General features: G+C 44.0%; 1 protein-coding gene across 2 annotated transcripts in view; it reads left to right on the forward strand.

The window, feature by feature from the left end:
- LOC147903481 (histidine kinase 5-like) overlaps positions 1–20,872 on the forward strand; it is a 113,526-nt gene that overhangs the window by 86,160 nt on the left and 6,494 nt on the right. Inside the window, exons 11-14 of one of the 2 annotated variants that reach the window (XM_087372494.1) lie at positions 16,814–16,971; positions 17,057–17,540; positions 17,802–17,993; positions 18,261–18,343. In XM_087372494.1, the coding sequence (XP_087228620.1) occupies positions 16,814–16,971; positions 17,057–17,540; positions 17,802–17,993; positions 18,261–18,343 (917 nt within the window). The remainder of the gene's footprint in view (positions 1–16,813; positions 16,972–17,056; positions 17,541–17,801; positions 17,994–18,260; positions 18,344–20,872) is intronic. The other variant, XM_087372493.1, reaches the window with a different exon arrangement.

Raw genomic sequence — 20,872 nt, forward strand, 5'->3', positions numbered from 1 at the left:
TCCGTTTCTGGATGATCCCCACTACTCATTCCCAACTCAGTTCTTAGTGTCTCAAATACCGTAGTCCAAAAATGACTGGTAAATTTGACATCTCTGTCTGACACTATGGATTTGGGTAATCCATGCAGACGAAATATATGTCTAATAAACAAATCCGCCACTTGCGGGATACTAGCAGATTCTCTAGTTGGAATGAAGTGAGCCATCTTGGTAAGACGATCAACCACCACAAGGATAGAATCATATCCACCTTGTGTCGTAGGCAGCCCTACAATAAAGTCCATGGAAATGCTCCCCCACTTACTTAGTGGTATCTCCAAGGGCTGTAAAAGTCCGGGTGGCTTCACCCGCTCTGCCTTACTTACCTGACACGAAAAACAACGTGTCACATATTCATGAATATGCTTTTTCATCTTTGGCCAAAAGAAATCTCGCTTCACGAGATCATATGTCTTCTCGACTCCTGGATGTCCCGCACATGGGCTATCATGGCATTGTCGAATGACTCTCTGCCTGAGATCATTCTGACTAGGTACTACTACCTTGCCATTTCTTTTCAGCATACCATCCCTTATGGCATATCTTGCATAAGTTTGGCCTTTTCTGGATGCCAGGTCATCCTTTTCCCCGGGTTTTAACACATGAGCCTTAGGCCAAAGGCTCTGGACGAACTCGTCCACCTTTTCAGTTTCTCTAATCTCGGCCATTAGAGCACTCTCTAACAGCGTGAAACTCATGTTATGCATAATGTGTGACAACGCATCAGCAACTTTATTATCCTTCCCTCTTCGCTACCGAATCGTCAAGTTAAACTCCTGCATGAGTTCTGCCCACCTAGCTTGGCGGCCTCTCAAGTCAGGTTGTTTACAAAAATGTTTCAGAGTATCATGATCAATATCCACATAAAAATCTGATCCATACAAATAATGTCTCCATGTTTTCAAAGCATGGACAACAACATACAACTCTAATTCATGAGTTGGCCAATTTCATTCAGAGGGAGAAAGCTTCTTGCTTTCAAAGGCTACTGGCCTTCCCTCTTGGAGGAGAACTGCTCCTACCGCAATGCCACTTGCATCGGTTTCCAGGAACAACGGTTTCTGGGGATCAACTATTTTTAACACCGGTCCTGTGACCACAGCTTATTTTATGGTGTTAGAACTTTCTTGTTGATTCTGTCCCCATATAAAAGGTACTTTATCTGAGGTCAGATCAGCATAGCAACCTGAGTACAAGGATTTCATGGTCTAATTTTAGTTAGAGTACACTACATAGTGAACAAATCAACCTTCTGAGGGATTGGCCAAGTCAGTATCGCAGCCACTTTTTTTGGATCCATTTCTACCCCCTCTGGAGTAATTATGAATCCTAAATATTCAAGTCTAACCATACACAGTATAGTTTTCTTCTTATTTACATAAAGACTGGCTTTTCTCAAAGTACTGAACACTATTCTTAAGTGTTCATGATGCTCATTAATACTTTTACTAAATACCAAAATATCGTCAATAAAATGTACTACAAACTTTCCGATATACAGATGTAGTAAATCGTTCATAAGCATGACGAATGTAGCTGGAGCATTGGTAAGTCCAAAGGGCATTACCAAAAACTCATAATGACCAAACCTGCTACTAAAGCGGTTTTATGCAGATCCTCGGCTCTAATACGGATCTGATGATAGCCACACTTAAGATCTATCTTACTGAAAATTACAGCCCCATGTAATGCATCTAGCAAATCATCGATCCGAGCCATCGGATACCTGTGCTTAATAGTGATATTATTCAATGCTCTGTAATCTATACAGAGACGAAAAGTATCATCTTTCTTCTTCTTTAATATCATTGGCGAAGCAAAAGGGCGAAGCAAAAGGTGAAAAACTGGGTTGAATCTGCCCCAGCTTGAGGTATTCTTCCAGTTGTCTTCGCACCTCAGCTTCTTCTGTAAAGCTTAATCTATAGGGAGGTCTATTTACAGGTTCTGCCTCCGGGATAAGCTCAATTTTATGCTGAACATTCCGCTCTAGAGGTAACCCATAAGGTAACTCATCCCTAAAACAATCAAAGAACTTCTCCGATATCTCCTTAGCCAACTCGGCCATTTCCCCAGCTTGGGTAGCCTCAATGCTAGCCGATGCATCATCAATCGACTCTACCGATGCTATACACAGACACAGAAACTCTTTCGGAGTCTTCCGAATTTCCATGGCTGAAATCAATGGTCCTCGAGGTAAATCCTTTTCACCTTGCAAAACATATTCTACCCTGTTCATCTTAAACTGGTAAATATGCTTTTTCCAATCAATGGCTGGATTTTTCCAAAAATGCGAAGCCATGCCTAGGGCTATATCTGCGTGAGCTAGCCTGGTCAATTCAAAGTCCAGCTTCTCAACATAGTCCTGTATTCGAAGTTCCAACTGGGTAACCCTCTGGTCCCATACTTCAGTTGAACTTCCGTCCGCCATCTTGACCATATAAGCATAGTCAGACGGACTAGTTTTCAACTTGAGCCTCTTAATAAGCTTCGAGTTAATTACATTGTGTGTTGACGCTGAGTCGAACAACACAATCACATCATGATTGGCTACTTGCCCTTTCATTTTAATCAACTCCGGCTCATCAAAAACCGTATACCCCGTTGCTGCGGGCTTTGAAAGGATGTTATCAGGTGCACCGCTTACTAACTTAGTAACAGACACACTTAACAACACGGGTACTAACCTCTGAGAAGGTCCCGCCAATTGCATTTGCATATGTTCCGCATTGGGACTCTCCTGCATTTCCGCGTTGCATTCAGATATTATCATATTGGCTGTGCGACGGTCTTTGTTTAGTGGACAATCTTTCCACTGATGTCGCTGAAGGCAGCCGAAGCAAAATCCTTCTTTTCTAGCTTTTCTTTTTGCTCAGGGGTCAACGAGGACTTTGACCAAGCCCGGGCTGCCATTGGAGTTACTTTTCTTTTCACCCCAACGGTGGTACTTGTCTTTGCTTGTCCCTCAACCGGCTTCACTTGCTTGTTTGGCCACTTGGCTGCGAGACACTTGTCTTTGAAGTCCATTTTCTCTGAAATCCCTCTTTTCTCGGGTACTCATGCTGAGTCCCTACCTGCATAAACCCACTAGGTTTGCCTCTGGCATCCTCATAGTTCAGGGCTACTGCAATAGATTCATCTAATGTAGTCACATATTTAGCCCAAACTTCCATTTTAATCTTGTCGTTCAGTCCATAGATATAGTCTTTCAACTGAACCGACATAGGGAGAGGGTCTGTTATTTTCATAACACACTCCCTGAACTTGTCAGTGTACTCTGCCACCGACAAATTCCTCTGGTGAAGGTTTCTGTAAGCATCCCAAGCTCGGGACTCTTTGTCAGGTGGAAGAAAGTGTTTCTTAAATTCAGCCTTAAACCCTTCCCAGGTGGTAGGGGCAACTTGATCTTTCTGTTGCTTTATCCGCCACCTATCCGCTGCCTCAATAAATAGGTGAGTGGTCTCGCGGATTTTCTTTAGATCAGATCTGATTTCACAAATGGCGAAGGCTTCTTCCCACTTGTGTAACCAAACCTCGATCACATCAGAACTGCGCTCGGTCATCCGACCAACGTACTTTTCCGGTCTATAATTAGCAATATTAGGTACCTTGACCTTCACACGTTTCGACGAGTGTATACTGGGCTTTGGCTCTGCTGGAGCTTTGCCCTTTTCATTTCTAGATGGTCTAGCCGACAAGGCTAGCACCATCTCTCTAATTTCATTTTGACCAGCGTTCACTTGAAGCTGCTTGTTCATGATATGTTGTAAGGCATCTTCTAATACAAAAATCCTACCCACCATAGTAGGCGTTGTGTGATGGGACACTTATTGCGTGGATCGCTCTCTAGATTCACCAGGATTTACCCTGGAATCTTGTCCCTCTGCCTCCATTCTTTCAAAAGGGAAAATAGTTTTTTTTTTTTTCCCCCACTTCGAATTTCCCTTGGCTGTATAGGAATAAATCGACTGCAAACTGGAAACTAAAATTTTATACAGAAGGAAAAATTGCCCCCTGAAAGCTCCACGTAATTCGAGTTCCTTCAACCAGCCCGAGTTCCTACTGCTCCAGTGAACGATAAGTTTTAGACCTTCGCTGCCTCACATGATTCTTCCCTGGATTCGCAAGCAATTGTTTTGGACTGCATCAGAGGTCTGCCTCAAGTTCAATTGCCCCTTGCTATTGCTTTCCAAAATCATTGCCTCGGAGCTCGCAGTATATGCCGCACAATGAAGCACCCCACTGCTTGGACGACACCAAATCTTTTCTCGCCTTCCTGCCATTGCTATTCGAACTTTCAATGGGAAATGTGCAGCCCCTGTGATGGAAAGCCCAGATCCAAAAAGGCAACTAGCTATTCGCGTCTCTCTTTCGGAATCAACCTCAGCCCACGTCGTTCGTCGTCACACGCCCTTCGCCATTTTTGCAAGCTTTATATATTTAAGGTCTACCCTTTCGGTTCTGTGATCATCACCTGAAGGATGATGATGGGCTCAAAGAATTGCGCTCAACAGATCAGCCGCCAATGCATTCCGCTCGCCTTGCCCACTTGTCATCCATCACCTCAGGTTGTGTAGAGGCAGACCTTACGAGACTCTATTCGTCACTTCTCAGCAAACCCGCTCTGATACCAAATGATACGTTCCTCTTTAATCTCTCTTGTGTCTCGTCGATTCACAGGTAAGACAAAATCACAGGCGCTAGCATCGTATATTTCCTCCCAGCCTCTCTCGTGGATTGCATGCAACACAAAGATATGTAATTTCATTCCTTCATGCTTATCCACAAGCCCACAATTCCCTAGATGGTTCCCTCTTGCCACATGTCAACATTTTAGACCTTTAGCTTGGTACACCATTTACCCCTCTCTTGGGGCACAATTAAAACATTTGCCCCTTGGCATTCTCACACATTTAGGTGCACCTAGGCCTGAGCACTCAGAACCACCTAGTCGATGCCAATACACCCTCACCTAGGACCTTGGCAGTTACTTCCCTTGACCATGTTATTTACGCACATAAAATATTACAAAAGTTGGTCATCTAAGGGAAAATGCCCACCGATCTTTCCGAGGTCATGCTATCTCAGCTAGAGCATAACACCCATAGCCTCCATTTCTCTCAAATCTTACTTTACATTAGGAGTGAGTGACTCGCCCCTGCCTTACAATAATGTTTCAGCTTTTGGCCCTTTGTACAAGGTTGCTTATCTCTCAGGTGGATCAATACAAGTCAATGGTTTACATTCTTGGAGGTCCAAAGAAGAGGTGTTCATGGCTATCTTCTTAATTTCTTTTTTTTTGGGGGGAAGTTCAAAATTTGGTGGCTATATCTCCTTGATATTCTGTTTGTGGAGGGGATAACCGCCCCTTGGGTTGAATTCTTTTCTTTTGCTTTTATCCCCTTTCTCACTCTTCTTACTTTCTCTCAATCTCTTCCTCTCCCATGTGCCATCCTAAATTCCTTCTCACCCTCTTTCTCAGTCAACTTATCCTATACACTTGCGATATAAGCCTCCTTTCCCATGTCTCTTGCCTCCTTCTCTGCCCCATTCTCTTATCTCTCCTCAGCTCATTGGGATAAAAGACGAGACAGACTACCATTAGATATGTCAAGAAACCTTATGCATGAGAAAGAAACAAAGAAAGTTAATTAATGTCTTTGAAAGGAAGGTCTGCAAGATGGAAGAAAAACCAGATACAATAAAAGCTAAGGGGTGGGGCCACTAAAGCGGGCATCCACACCCAAGGCTGATGTCTAAGATGAGAATATCAATCATAGAGAGAGTGTGATGTCTTTGTGGGAGATTACCCAAATGATTGGTCCATAATATGAGAACCAAAAACACCAAAATAGACGGGGAGAGAGATCTCTATCATTTGGGCGAGTCGGTCAGCTAACCATCTGTGTATGCTATTTGAGGAACCAACTCTATTGGTTTGCTGCGGATAGAAGAGAGGATCTCGATTGACAATGGCTCGGGCTCTGGTGAGGCTGGCGTTGTGGAGGAAGGGAATTAATAATAAAGCATTGTTGGTGCTCAACCTAATTAATTTATCTAGGCCCCTCTATTCTCGTCCATGGTTTCCTCTAGGTAGCTCTTGTCGTTTGTCAGTGTAATAGTCTATCTCCTAAGTTGGATAGTAAAGAGGTCCTCATGTATGAGTCAACTCAAGGGCGAGTTTGCTGTGTTGTGCTTGAAGGCACATGGTGGAGAGGGAGAGAGAGAGGGGGTAGGCTAGGGAGAGAGGAAGTGATAGTCAAAGAGAGACATAATGAAATGGAAATGAAATGACTAGAGCAATAAACAAAAATGAAAGTACTCACATGTAGACCAAAGAGCTTGTAGCTTGATACTTGATTGATTTGGCACTAGACAAGTATAGCTCTTATATAAGAGCACACACACATATATGAACACCTATGCATATGGGATAACTCCCAATGTGATACGTGGCATCCATAGGACACGCTAGACTAGAACTCACACTAGAACACACCAAATTGACTCAACTTGGCTTCATTTTCTAACACCCCCCCATGAATGTGAGAGACTACTGGAATGGAACCAAGGACAAAACATGACGGTGACAGGACTACTAAATTGTGCAATGTGTGAACTAGACATGGCTCCCATGCCAACTCAGAGGCTGAAGTTTGAGCATGGTTCAGAGGTCGGACTAAGCACTCACATGGCTTTACGTCCCAAACATGACTCAGAGGCTCATGTCTCAGCATGGATGCATGAACAGCTCAGAGGTCTAGAAGACCAATGCCCAACATCCTGGAACTCATTGATGGAGCAATCTATTGTCCAACCTCACACCGATACAAGCAAGTGCTTTCTCCCAAGATGAAGTGACCTCTCCAAGAGGACGCGGTTCCATGGTATCAACACTTGGAGCAGCAATGAACAGGAGCAATGGTGTTTGGCTGCTGCAAATGGTTTCGAGAGCAAAAGGGCAGCCGCAAATGATGCGGCAGAGAATGTATGTTGAGTCAGAACTGAGCAACGGGCAGAGAAAATAGGCAGCGTGTGCTGCTGAAATTGCAGCAATTGAGGACAGATGTGGCACAATTATGGGGTGGAAGCAAGAGTAGAAATGGCAGACTGTTTGGCAGCGTGGGCAGGAAGCATAGATAGCAGGAGGCAGTGCGATTTAGGAGAGATTCATGGCGGGCAGATGGAGCAGAAAATCGTGGGAACTAAGGGAGCAGTTGGAGCAGCAAAGGGCTGGAATGGAGCTGTTGTGCGCGATGGCAGGAGCATCAGCAGTTGGTGACAGTCCCGAGGGCTGGTACGGCTTTGTACGGCCTGTTGTACTATATGCAACAACCACCCTATTCAATGCACATATGGGTCCATCCACACAAAAGGGTTGGCACTGGGTAAATTTGCCACCTTAACCACGTGTTATATTATACATGCTGCTTTATATTACAGAGGATTACATTGGTCATTGTTTACCATTCACATCAAGGTTAATACCTTCAGATCATGTGTCTCATAGAAAGTCTAAAGTGTGTCTAGGTGTGTCACTGGAGACCCTTAGTTGAGGACTCAAGAGAGTAAGACCACGTCATCTCACATATAGTAGAATTGGGATGAAAGACCTAGTCAAGGGTGAGACTACTCTGCCTAGAGTCATGTGACGAATAACTCGAGCTCATCAATGTATAGGCAAATAAGGTTGGTGATGAAAGAAAACCCTACTAGGTGCCAACGGTGCTCATGATCTCCTCTGCCCACCTAGTCATCGTCTTAATTCTGCCCGATATCTGCTCATAGAGTGTCCAAACTGTCAAATGATGTCAAGACTTACCCTAAATCATGTATTTGCTTGAGTAGTCGGGCTTGCGGCACCGTTTTAAAAGCCTTGCGGAAATCCCCAAAGCAGTAGTAGACCCTTTGCTTTCATTCCCTGGCCTCCTCAATGATCTCTCTCGGAGTGAAAATCTAGTCCATATTCGCGTGGTCTGCTCGGAATCCTACCTGTTCAACAACTTTGAATCCCTCACGCTCCACAAGCCGACCTTTTTGAGTGACAAGTGTTGAGGTTTTAATCTTGGACATGACATGCCCGATCATATTGGTCCTGTAGTTCTCCAGAGTCATGGGGTCCCTTGCCTTACAGATTGGCAATGATGGTGTTAAGGATCCAAGTGTGAGGGAAACTAGTGCAAACCGCTTCATTAAATAGCTGTGCTAAGATCATGTGCAATGTACTGAATGCATAGCCTGTCATGATCTTTGGCTTGGCTATTGTGTAGCTTGAGGGTTGTGTGTTTGATATTGTTGGTGGGATGAAGAGTGAACAAGCGGTAGGGTGAGGTAGCTGTAAAAGGTCTGGTGTCAGTTGGTGATGGATGTCATAGAGGGTGCATGCATAGGTATGCTAGATGGTTGGGTCCATGAGGGGGATGGGGACCTATTTTAAAAATGTTCGCCAGAAGTCCTTGGAGTTACTGTTAGTAATTGCTCCACATTTGTGGTCAAAGTGGATCTCCTAAGTAATGTTATGTGATGGGATATGCTCGGTGTTGCGAATGGGACGGACGAACTAAAGAACAAGTAGGTATTGTCAGGCCAAGGTGGTGGCAGTGGGATGGAAGAATTTGTCATGTGAGAAGCAAAGGTAGGGGATCCCATGATGTAGTCAACTAACCTTTATGCGGAAAACAAGTGAGTCTACCGGAAGAGGGCCATCTCACTAGACCATTGTAGATCCTGTCCATCTCTATGAAAGAGTGCCCATGTAAGGTGACTCGAGCTTTCCTCTCTATGAAAACTTGGGAAATACTTGCCTCATCTAGATCAATGTCAGGCAATATCTAGACCACTGCATGTAATGTGAATGGCCTAGTGGTCTGGCATGCTCATCGAGTATGCTGTCATTCCACATGACAAGCTGCCTATCAATCTTTTCCTAGAGAAAAGTTGGGGTAATTCTCTGAAAAAGCTGATCCAAGCTTTCAGAATAGCAGCCATAAGAGGAGAGGAAGGAGACTTGAGGGGGGCTGAAGTAAAAATCCATCTGGTGCTGCCTATCTAGTCTCCACCTGAAAAAGGGGTACATGCCTGTATGCATCAAATAAAGAAATCCTTCCAAGGCTCTTGCCCATGCAAAAGTCCCCTGGCCACAAAATTGGAAAGCAATGCCCTGCACTGTAAGTCTGGGTCTATGACATTGAAACCCCCTTCTTTTGTGGGGACGATCAACGTCTCTGAAGCCACCTTGGCCACAGTATCTGTAGTGCCATGTAGCCTATTCCACAAAAAGTTCCTTATAGGTCTCTTGGGTTGAGTGATGCAATTCCCCCCCTTTTGCACACATGTCCTCCCCCCTCCTCCGCCCCCCTTTACCCGCATGCACGACCCCTCCCCCTTCTTGCGTGCATGCGCACCCCCCCGCCCCCCCTTTTGCGCACATGCGTGAACCTCCCCCTTCCCCTCGGTTTGCATGCATGCCCCCCACGCCCTCCCTCCCTTTGCGCACATGCGTGACCCCCCCCTTCCCCCTTGCGTGCATGCACGACCCCACCGGGGGGGGCACACGGGGTGGGGAGGGAGGGGGAGGATCGCATAGGGGGGGCATGGGGTGGGGGAGGTTGCGCATGCATGCAAAGGGAGGGAGGAGGTGGGAAAGGGGGGGTCACACATACTCATACACCCCCCCCCCCCTCTCTTCCCCTTCCCTTGCATGCATGCTAGAAAGCCTCCTCTATATGATCTTGGAAAGCCTTCAAAAAGCTTGTGGCGGATTGTAAAATGCAAGTAATAAGTCATCTAAGAGAAAGGGTAGGGAGGATTCAGCAGATTGATGTAGCCATTCTAGTGGATTGGATTGAGACGGATGATATGCCTAGTTCATGTTCCACTTGGATTGGAGCTTTCACAGGTTCGATCATTTCACTTAAGATTATTGCTCTACCATGATCACATGAGGATGCCTTGGTTTTTGATGCCCAGGTGGGAGGTAGGCTGTCCAGTTCTTCAGACGATGTTCTACTAGAGTTTGCATTCCAGCCTATTAGGGTCATTGGTTTTGTGGAGTATGGCTCAGATTCTCAGTGGTACCTAGACCCTGACCCACTTCTCTTGGCCTTGGATTCATGGAGATTGCGGCTCTATGGTGGAGCCCCAATAAAGTATTTGTAGTGGGACCCAGGAGAGTGGGAATGGATTGATGAAGGTAAGTAATGCCAGGAGGTTCTAGATCAGTTGCAGAGGCTGGAGACCCTCCCAAGCTCCTCATTGGGAGAAATTTTCAGATTTCTGCTGATTTGCATAAAATCTTTTGGAAGAGATTCTAGAAATCCCATGGTGGGATTGTAGTTAACTTGTGGAGATCCAGGTTTGGGGCAGACTCTACATGTCCTTGTTGCTACTCTGTGGTGGAATCAGTTTAGCATTGCTTATGGTATTTGCAGACAGGCGAGGATTATCAGAAAAGGGATTTCTAGGATCTTCAGCACCTTTGACCACCACCCTTTCTTCATAACCTGGGGTTCAGTTTCTTGGCTTTCCCTTTCAGGTCTTCAGGTATTTTACGAGAGACATGACTCTTCATTGGCTTTCTCGATTTGGCGACACTTAGTTGAGTCCCTCCAGATGATGTTCCAGCCCTACCTTGCAGAGATACATATGCTTTTGTGGATGCCTCTTGGGAGATTCTGCCCAGCATTTCAGCGTGGCACATGTGGAGAGCCAAATGCATGGAGGCCTTGGACCATTTCTAGGTCCACCCCTCTCATACTTTGGCTAGTATTTGGAAAGATACTATACATACATTGATGGCCACTTGGATGAGCATGCAAGGGTCTTCCTGAGCGGCCTGTGCTAGGAGGGTTTCTTTCCTTAGGGAAGAAAAAAGATCAGGCAATATGATTGAGTCATGCTTAGAGTCATTGATTGATATTTGGCGGTCTGCAGTCTTGGCATTGGTGGCCAAGAAGGAGAACTTTCCTATATATGGCGACGTCTCACCACCTTCTCGGAGCTCCTGGTGAAATGTGAGGCCTCTGGAGTAGCCAGATGGATAGAGGCATTGTATGGTGTCTCAAGTCCATCCCTCTGACACCTTGGCCAATATTTGGATTGATACCATACATATGGCCAGTTGGGCGACCATGCTGGGTTTGTCCGGGGCAATCTCTGCCAGGTGGGATACTTTCCTTAGGGGATGGAGGGGCTCTCCCTTCTTCACAGAGTCTATAGTAGGATTGAGGCTTCAGCCTCTTCCTTTGTTTCTTTCCAGTTTGCACTGAGGTTTTCTATTGACGTGTTCTGGGTGTTTCTTTTGTTCATGCCATGCATGATGTATTTCTTCTTGGAGCTTGCTCTTGCGGGGTTTTACTTACTAGAAGTCTTTTTCATGAAAAAAAGAAAGAAAAGAAAAGTTTGAACATATGATTGTCCAGGAGTTGTCTAGAGTTATGATGAAGACGGGGGAAAGAATCTCTGAATTGTACACATCCAATGAACATCTTGGTGCTAAGATCTTGGCCCCACCTAAAGATGTCGCCTTTCTCCATCATAGTAAGGCTTGTTGATAAAAGTTCTTGAGCAGGCCTCCTTGCATTGGAATGGCATCGCCTCGAGGAGTTGGAACAAATCAAAGAGGGGTTGCAAGAAAGAACAAGGTATGAGGAGCCCACAACTTTTTAAACCCGGTGGTTTGTGGTGCACTAAGTATAGGGGTTCTAGTCATAGTCACTAGGAATGTTACTCCAAACGTAAGGTATTGACTAGTACCTCATTTTGTATTTTTTGTGAAATTCTACCTCTTCACTCTTCCTCCTCGTCTTCTTCCTAATCCCCCTTTGCTTCAAGCTTTAGCACCCAATCAGGTTGGACCCCCATACTCCTATCCTCAGCTGTATTACTTATCATACCATCCACTTGTTCCAATAAGCGGGTAGACCGTACTACACACAAGATCCATCGGGTGCTTTTAAGGGAGGTTGGGAAAGACCAAGGAGAGCGCCCAACTTTCAAAGACTAATAATATGGGAGCTACGACCACTACTACGATGAGTGTATGTAGCCGTTTGGAAGACCATATTGTGCACAATCCAACACCAATCACCACCACTGCACAACAGAGATTGACCAGATGGTGCAGTGACAGGATTGAGAACAGTGACAAAGTCACAAATTAAGGGTGGCACGTCTACTAATGATAACTCAATGCCAATACAGAAAGTGAGATTTTGGTGCAGGTTGATAAATGTACATCAGTGCTTTCGAAACATTGCCCATGATTGCCAAAGCACAGAATTTTAACAAAAATATGAATTACACAATATGTAAAATAGTTTTGCCAATATCAATGATGGGCTACGGTTCAATCTCATCCTCAATGAGATCAACCCTTGCCAAACTATCTACTTCAAAATCCAAACGAGTGTTGAGATCTACAAATACATTCAGCCCACTACTACTTGTGCTACTCATGTGCTCAAATCAGCGTCACCAATGATAGGCTCGTCCTCATGGGTAATGGCCTCAATATCTGTATCTCCTATCTCATGATCATCCTCCTCTCTCGTATCATGGTCATCATCACCTCCATGGCCATGATCATCCTCCATACACTCCATATTAGTAAATGTACTATACATCACTTTGGAGCGTGGCGTAATAGGTATGACATGCCATCACCTATTATTATCCACCATTGGTTGATAGATAATCTAATTCAAACACAAATACAATCATGTTATTTTCCTTGCATCGAAGGTATCAAATATTTAAAAGTAAGTATTTTTATATGTGTGTACAATACCTGTTCACATTGTTGCGGTAGTACTAGTGTGTCCTTCTTACTTTGTCAAAACTTTGTGGAGTTAAGAGTTACAAAGCCACTTGCATGGCATTTAATTGTTGCATTAGGGCCTCTTTCCACCACGTCCTTAAACCACTTTACATCCAAAACATACACAAAGAAGCGTCAAAAGTCAAGCTTAATAATATATTGGATTATGCCACAATAATCATCCATGGCTCCATTGGCTCCCTCAAAGCTAGCAATGACGCCGCAATCTTGTGTGTTTCTCTTATCATCAATCTGTTGTGTTCGAAAATGCTTGCTCTCACACCATGGTCTCATTGTCACCTAGACCCCATTCACCAGAAAGCTAGCACAAGTGCACCCAAAGAGATGTCTCCACAAAAATCATCCTTTGGTGGATAACATTCCTAAGAAGACATTGTCCTTGTCTTCTACTACCACTGGCTCAAAAAGAAAAACTTCGTGGGCCTTCCACTCTTCATGCCGTACGTATGTCCAACAAGAGGAAGGAGAAGTTAGAAGGCCATCGTACTTCAAAAGCCAAGAGGAAGAAGGTGATGGATCAAACTCTACATGAGATGACGATGTTGTGACCTCGACCTCGACTCTGTTTTGACCCTTGGGCAGCATCTAGAATGTCTAGGTCACTATAAAATCAAGGATCAGAGTATTGCATTGCTGAAACACATTCCAGGAGGGCATAACAAGGGCCAAGTTTCAAACGAGGATGGTAAAGATGGACGCACGGTGAAGCAATGTACAGCCTACCGTGCCCTCAATTGTGAGCAAGTAGTAGTAGACATAGATGGTGTCAGCCTCAAGCTTGTTCTCTTGGATGGAGGTGCAACAGTTAACATCATGCCTAAGAGTACCATGGCGCATTTGGGTTTGAGTCACACCAATCCAATCCATTTCTAACTCAAAATGGCTGATCAATGGAAGATTATGCCCCTACTAGATATCAAAGGAGTTCCCATGCAGATTGGAGGGGTTATCTTCCCCTCTCACTTTGTTGTGCTTGATATGACGATAGATGAGTGAGGTCATTACTCTTGCTGGGCAGACCATGGTTGAGGCCTGCCAAGGCTATTCAAGACTGGTCTATTGATGAATTTAAGGTACAATTGGGGTTTACATCCTTGGTTGTTGACATGATCACCGACAAGTTTTTCCATAGGAAAATAGAAATGGGAGAAGAGGATTTCAAAGTGGAAGCTAGTACACAAGAACAACTGTGGGCCCTTGTGGTTGCCTGCATTGAGGACTCACACTTTTCAAGGTGAAACATATAATGCAAAATCCCTAGAGGGTGGTAGCTCTTCTTTGATATCTGTAGACAATGATCTTTGTAGAAGCTGAGATTCACAAGAAGCTTGGTAGGGGTTAACCAGTGTTCGACTATAAGCCTTATTTGAGTACAAAGGCAATAATTGTGTCGAGGTTTGTGCTAAATTGTATGTGTGTTTGTGTGATGTGATAGGAGATGTGTGTGAGTGTGATCTAAGCTTTGAGGTTTGACTTTGGTTGGTGTGATTGAGCATGATTCTAGGGAGTTGATTCGAGTTGATTAGGAGAGATTCAAGGAGGATTTGATGCCTTGCTTAAGGCTATAAAAGGTATACTTGAATATGGAATAGATGGAAGAGGTTGGATTTGCAGGTCTTATTATTGCTTCCCCGTTTTGGCCCCATTTACTCCTTTCAGAGCTGCACATCCTTCGGTAGACACATCATGGGAGATTCTGGCTAGAATTGCAGCTTGGCATATTTGGAGAGCCAGATGATAGAGGCATTGGATGGATCCCAGGTTCACCCCTCTCAAACATTGGCCATTATTTGGACTGATACTATAGGTACCTTGATGGCCATCTGGGCGAGCATATAGGGGTCATTGAGAGCTGCCTCTGCTAGGAGGAACACTTTCTTCAGTGTTTGGAGGGGATCTCCTTTCTTCTCTGATTTTGTCTCAGGGTTGACTTGGCATTTTCAGCCTCATCCCTGGTCATTTGCTAGCTCTTTTTGAGCTTTGATTTCTCTCATGTATATATCGACATGATGTACTTTCACATTGAGCTTGCTCTACAGTTTTCTTTCATACTTAATAGAAGTACTTTTTGGCAAAAAAAGGAAAGTGCCTGCTTGCCTGTGAGACAGAAGACTCTAGGAAGGTTGTGGTGGCTTGAAGGTGTCCTCCATGTGTTTGTGCTTCAGTTTGTGATTTCTTCTGCATTGTCCTTGTGTAGCATAGCCTGCAGCTTTGACCTGTCTCCGTTCAGCTCTGTCCACAGCAGCAGCATCCTGGTTCATGTTAGCTTCTGAAATCTCCATCTCCACATCCATCAAGTTCATAGATATAGCTATCTCCAATTTAATGACATGACTTCTATTAAGTATGAACTCTCTACGCAGCTTTAGGTGCCGTTTCTACAAAATCCACACATGATGTTCAGCCACACCAACCTTAGCAGGATAGGAGTTGTGCGATCTCCCTCATTACATCCCAATTGTCACAGCAACTCGAAAGGTAGACAGCATTTATAAAAGTGAAAGAAGTTCCAGTCATTGGAGGAGAAGGGTTGCATGTTCCTGCTCAGAGTGAATCTTGTGCCAGGTATCATGCACTGATTGTCATTTTCTCTTCAGCAAAATTGCACTGGGTGCTAACTCAGCCTTTGGAACATCGCATGGAGGAGAAGAAATATAGAGCCCATCTTTAACTTCGAAAGTTTGCAAGTCGGGCAACAGGTCGAGGTCATAGTGACACTCGAATGGGTTCATCAATTGGGATGGCATCATCAAGTGCTGGACAAAAGATACCCTAGTGAGGTAACAAAGGTATTTGTCTCAGTTTATCTTGGCCTTTCTACAGCTCATCTCCCAGTCAAGGCATCTTACACTCCCTCCCTGTGCATGGATTTCCTTCTTCGGAAGAAGTCACTCCGCAGGGGTTAGAAATGTCCAGATGTGGTCTCTGAAATTACACCAAATGCTTTCTTGACCAGATACTTCGTTTGTCAGATTGATTCTGTACCAGATCATGACTATTTGAACAAGAGGTACAAACCTACTTTGGCTGGCCTTTCTAATTCCAACCCAAATGATTTTTCAATTTATTTTGTGAAAGCCCCAAAAGTATGGTGCCAAAAAGACGTGCATGTGCACTGGCCACAATTGACCCACATGTTGGGGCTATGGGCTGCTCACCCCCCTCTTATTATCCCTCTATCCATTCCATTACAGCCATCCAGTACCACTCCTTCAGTTCCATCCTTTTCTATTTAGTTCTTAGCTTCTCTCTTTATTCTGTTCTCAACTTCTATCTCTACCGATACATCCACCGATACATCCAATTGCAATTCCCCATCCACTCCGGAACACATTTCCTCCTTCCTGCCATCTCCAACTTCTTCCACCCCTTCTGTTGTCACCACCACTCCTTCCACCCCGTCTTATTGACCTTTGTTTGTCTCTGAGCAAATTGAGTATCCTCTCAAAAATTAAAATGCTTCTAGTATACTAGAATGTGGACAAACCCTCCCATTGCACTATTGAGATTGGGAATGGATGGATTCAATTGCAAAGGGAGGGATTTACCCAAATTTTGTAATCTGTGGGGGCAAGAAATCGGCCTCTTGCTATTGAATAAAAATTTATCACCCTGTCCTTTGGCGATGAAGTTGGTCAAACTAAAAAGCAAGGGATCATAGGGTATGCCTTTCTTTTGCAAATGTGATAAATTAGCTCCACGATTGATGTATTTATGAGTACCAAATGTCGTCATTCCACTCTGTATGTTCGTGCTTTTTCCCAATAAAAGAATTTAAAGTGCCACAATCCAATACTTAAGAGAATCTAGATTATTGCTAATGAAGAGCTCTTCAAGTGCCCATACAACTATACCATTAAACTGTTGCTAAAGTTCTAATTTACCAGTCTTCCTGTTTCTATTAAGATTGCCTTGTTGAGATTTTTGGTGGATGTACAGGTAGAGAGAATGGGTGGGACCATGACTGTAACCAGCAAAGAAAACAAAGGAACAACATTTTCTTTCAGCTTACCATGCAAGTGTATAAGAACAAAAACTGTGCGGAAGTCAGAAGCTCAATGGTTCCGAACAATATTTAATGAGCAAGAATGTAACAGGTGAGAGTAAATGATATCAAAAAATGAGACAGTTAGTTTAATGCAATTTATGCTGTTGTTAATGGCTTGTCAATGTCGATTACAGAACGGTGCAAGTTGTAGACATCACTGAAGGCATAAGAACTTTGTATTCTCATTGTGGATACCCAAGTACGCTCAATGATGAGATGATAAGAGATTTTGCAATGAAGCACTCCCACAAGGAAAGTAGGGTGAGCATTACCAATGGGCAACATTCTACTCAGGGAGCCCAGCAATTTTCGAATGTCAACAGTTCTATCATTACACAAGATTTATGTCCAGGATCGCTTGTGAACGAGTCTAAAGTGGATCATCTTGATAAAAGAAATGTACACGAAGTTCCCAAAAAAAACAGGCTGTACAGAAGTTCTGTTCAGTCAGAGCAGATGCGGAGAAAACCCAAGATACTTCTAGCTGAAGATAACTGTGTGAACATCTTGATAGCCCAATCCATGATGAAGCGCCTTGGCCAGTCACTCGATGTTGTAAATAATGGAGCAGAGGCATTGCAAGCTTTGCAGAGCTGCACCTATGATCTTATCTTTATGGTGAGCTTAACAGTGTCTCTTTTTCACCACTGGAACTTATATTAATGCATAAATGGTCTAAAAGGATTTTCGCTAGCAGATTTTTTTTCCCAGCTAGGACCCTCTTTGGCTGAAACCTATGTGTTGTTAAGGGCAAACCGAAATGCATGTGCAGCCTTCTATAAATACAATCATTGGTGTGTTACATTTCTTAACGGTTGAACATAGGAATTATATCTTACTATGTTGATATAAGTTATGGTGTAATTGTGAAACCATTAGGACATATGTATGCCAGTTATGGATGGATTTGAGGCAACACGGCAAATACGTAAATACGAAGAGACAGGAGAGTGGGACAATGCAGCAACTGGCAAGACATCATATGCCACCGCTACCTCTGGAAGCTGTTCTCTACAGCCACTGCAGAAAACCCAAAGTGTCAAAATTCAAGAAAGAATTCCCATTATCGTGGTTTGTATAATTTGGAGATTACAAAACCTTTTGTATTTCAAGTCAATCTGTTATGAGTGCATGACAAATTTGTCTAAACTTGGAGGATAAAGAAGTGGCTTTTTAAAGGTTTGAGGGCTGTAGGCAGCATAAAACCATATTTCAAGATGAAAGAAAACAACATTCCTGTTTAAGCAATGATCACATGTTACAAGGGCAATGAATAAGGAAAATGTTGTAATGCTTCCCCTACCAATCCACCGGCAATGTAATGCTTGTGTAATACAGGATTATTATGAGAAGAATGCTACTGTGGATGTTACAACAACAGTAAGAAAAGCTCATAGCTCTAGCCACTCTCCTCCAATTTTGTATGGATTCTCTCCCTTGTTTTCCATTCCCTCTCTGTCTATCTTGAAATATTTTGCTCCCAACATGTCTTTATGCGTTATCCGCTCTTCCGCCTCAGCCTTTTTCAGATAGTATATGTTTTGTACTTGATTTTCGCTCGAGCTATTGCACTCTTTATTTCAGCATAGGACTTAGCAAGGGCCTTAGTGCGCCCTTTGCTCCAGCCCATTGAGGCTTGTATGAGTTTTTCCCTTTTGGTGTACTCCGTACTTTGTCCCATAGGCCCGTGAGGCCTCCCACGGACGTTAATACATCTCTCTCTCTCTCTCCCTCTCTCTCTCTCTCTCTCTCTTATTTGTACCGAGTCAAGGAGTACAAGGATTACACTTCTGGGCGCAGCAGACTACCTTGGCTAGCATTGTCCTCCTCTATGGCACTTTCGGCAGGGGGGGACTAGAGATGCTGGTATGCACGCACTGAGAGATGGTTTGAGTGACTAGGGCTCCACATGGATAGACTCCCTCTCTTCCAGTAGAGTATGGACGCTCTATTTTCTCCCCTCCTGTCACACGAGGTCAACCAGGTAATCTGTGAGGATCTCTTACAGCTACACACATTTCGGACCTGGTTGGGACGAAGCGAACTCCACTCCCAGTGAAGCTCAGCTTCTACAGAGATCATTGCTTGCACATCACAGAGGAGGGTTTCATTGACCCACCAGGATACACACAGATCTACCTACCCCATTCATTGAGGATCTCTATTAGGTAGTTCCGGGTTTCTTCACATAGACTTCATATCAAGAGCGGCAGAGCAGAGGGCCTACCCAGGGAGAGGCGCGTTTGCACATTATGTGACATGCAGGAGGTTGAGATGAAGGAGCACTTCATCTTCAGGTGCCTTGTTTACTATGAGATCTGAGGGCGTTTCTACTACCTCTTTAGAGATAGCTTTGGGGTTTTGTCCCAATTCCTCTCCTACCCAGACTAGAGATGTTTGGCGGGCTTCATCCATGAGGTAGTCAGGCACCGCAAGAGGATACTTCGATCACGGACACAAGAGCGGACTTCTTTCTTGGTAGATCCTTCTCAGAGCTCTATCACGGAGTTCTTCATGCTAGATCACATGGACCTCCACGAGACGAGTCCTCGGCATGATCGTGACTTAGAGTTAGTGACCCGACCACATAGACAGAGGATTGATGCACATATTACACTTGGGGACATCCCCTCTCTATTTAGAGTCGAAGCTCGACTGATAGGGGTTACTTGGGTTACTATGGTCCTTATTAGATGCAGAGCTATGACCAGAAGACGTCACACCGCGAGCAACCGACAGCATTCTATCTCTGATTTCATGCCTCCATTGGCGATGATGATGATGAGATTGATATGTGGCTGACATGACTATGTTGTACTTAGTACTATCATTTTGCACTTTTGCATTCTGCATTGGTGTGGATGCTCGTTTAGTAGCTCCACCCTCACAGCTTGTTTTGTACCAAGTTTTTCACTGTCTCATAGACCCATCGGTCTTCCGAAGACTTTAATAAACTTTCTTTCTTTCTTTCTTTCTCACACACACACACATTTTTTGGCCTGCCATGAGGTAGGTCTAAGTGAAGGCGATTGGGAAGAAGCTAAAAACCGTCATTTTTTATTTCAGAGTATGATGATTTATTTTATGATCCACTTGTTATTTTCTTCTCTACAAATCCTCCATATTTTTAGCCACTCTCTCTTCCCCCCTCTCCCCTCTTTCTCTCATGAGCTTTCAATTCATCATCTCTCCACCCTCTTTTCCGCGCTACAAATCCAATTCGTCTTCTTTTTTAGGATCTTTTATTTTGGGCAGGCCTTATGATTATTATCATTCACCTTGTCGTGAAAGAAAATTTGCATTAAAAAAGCATTCACATTCATACCTGTCCCCGAGTGGGACAGCTACTATTGAGTACAAAAAACTGGCAACTAAAAGCTGCTCCAATGAAGAACAACTAGCACAAAAGAACTAAAAACGCTCAAAAAGCACTTCTAGTTGGACCACCGAAGATCTCTCATGCAATGTGCATCTTGCAGAGAGCAACGCAAGGAGGAATAGAAAAAATGATAACATCCATAGCAGCGTGTCCATAGAGCCGAGAAGTACGAGCATGATATAATCACCATAAAGCCCAAATACCGACAGCAACTGAAACCGAGTGTAGTCACGGGTGGTGGTATATCTCCCAACAACCAAAACTGCCTACCAAAAGCAATACGAGGAAAACGGGCATGGAGATAAGTACCCAATCTGGGAAGAAAGTCACGGGCAATTGGGCAAGTCCAGAGTAGATGAAGTATAGTCTCCCTCGGATGTGAACAAGATGGAAAATGTGACAATGTGAAGAAGTAATACGGCTAGCAGCCAAGAAAGAACCCACTAACAAAGCACCAACCAAACATCGCCATAAGAAAAGTCAATGTTTAAGCAGGAACTTATTGGTCCAAATACGGCCAAGACAAACCTTCCACAAGCAAGTGGTTTGTCAAGATTTCATATAGAAAGAC

Source organism: Dipteris shenzhenensis, chromosome 3 (genome assembly GCF_047967505.1).
Source record: "Dipteris shenzhenensis isolate YYH24624 ecotype China chromosome 3, Dip_SZ_1.0, whole genome shotgun sequence".
In the NCBI taxonomy this organism is placed as follows: domain Eukaryota; kingdom Viridiplantae; phylum Streptophyta; class Polypodiopsida; order Gleicheniales; family Dipteridaceae; genus Dipteris; species Dipteris shenzhenensis.